General features: G+C 40.3%; 1 protein-coding gene across 8 annotated transcripts in view; it reads right to left on the minus strand.

Annotated features, from left to right (window-relative positions):
- The window catches only part of Evi5 (ecotropic viral integration site 5), a 230,081-nt gene that overhangs the window by 189,837 nt on the left and 39,155 nt on the right, over positions 1–1,089 (minus strand). For all 8 annotated transcript variants that reach the window (XM_021255368.2, XM_004841266.4, XM_087213125.1 and 5 more), the window contains exon 2: positions 837–1,066. In XM_021255368.2, the coding sequence (XP_021111027.1) occupies positions 837–1,066 (230 nt within the window). The remainder of the gene's footprint in view (positions 1–836; positions 1,067–1,089) is intronic.

A 1,089-nucleotide genomic window follows, 5' to 3' on the forward strand; every position in this document is an offset into this window, starting at 1 on the left:
TCCCTCTGCCATGCTACCCTGCTTTGAAGCCAGCCAACTATGAACTGAAACCTCTACAAACTGTGAACTAAATACACCTTTCCTCCTTTAACTTTGGGTGTTGGATATTTTGTCTCAGCAAAAGAAAAAGTAACTAAAACAGCATTATATACTTGTGTTATGGCTTAGATCAAGAATGTCCTCGGGCTGGGGATTTAGCTCAGTGGTTCTGCTGCCTGCCTCACAAGTGCAAGGTCCCAAGTTCGATCCCCAGTACCAAAAAAAAAAAAAAGAAAGAATGTGGAGTGTGGTGGCGCATGCCTCAAAATCCTCCTGCCTCAGCCTCCCAAGTACCTAGTACTACTGGTATGTGTCCCCATACCCTACTAATTTTAGAGAATTTAAAATCAAAATGGTAAGGTTGGAGATGTAGCTCAATAGTACAGCACTTACCTAGCATGTGCTAGGCTAAATCCCTAGCATCATTCCCCAAAAATTTTTTTTATAAAATTCAGGAAGGATTTAGGGAATCTGTTATATTAAGAAAACAAATCTCTAAAGCCATCTTTACTAAAAGAAAAATTTAATCTGTTTTAAGCCCAATCCACTTGCCACAAAAAGATTTGAATTCTTTTGTTAGGTTTGGTAAATGAGCCAAAAACTAGAAAATAAACATTCTTTTTTTTTTGGTACCGGGGATCAAACTCAGGTCCTCGCTTGCAAGGCAGGCACCAGAACCACTGAGGTAGATCCCCAGCCCTAGAAAATAAACATTCTTAATGAGTATATATTTAAAATTTTCACTATGCTGGGTTTGTATAATAATTAGGAAAAGAAATGCCATGCAGCTCACTCACCTGTTTTGTTCCTCCAGTTTAGCCAGGAGTTCTAAATCGTCAGGACTTAACTGTGATGGAGAAGATGGTGAAAGGGCTGGTGTTGACAATGTGGTAGATGAGGATGTAGTGTGTAATGAAGCAGCTGGACTTGCCACCTGACTGGCCATCTGACTGACTGTATGGGATACTGTGTTCTTTACCCATGAGAGAGTAGAACTCAGCTTCTCTGCAACCTTGTCTGTCGCCACCTAAGGATGAAAATAAATGTAGC

This window comes from Heterocephalus glaber, unplaced genomic scaffold (assembly GCF_053883595.1).
Source record: "Heterocephalus glaber isolate CG9 unplaced genomic scaffold, H.glaber_assembly_v1.0 deba00001442, whole genome shotgun sequence".
Classification (NCBI taxonomy): Eukaryota; Metazoa; Chordata; class Mammalia; order Rodentia; family Bathyergidae; genus Heterocephalus; species Heterocephalus glaber.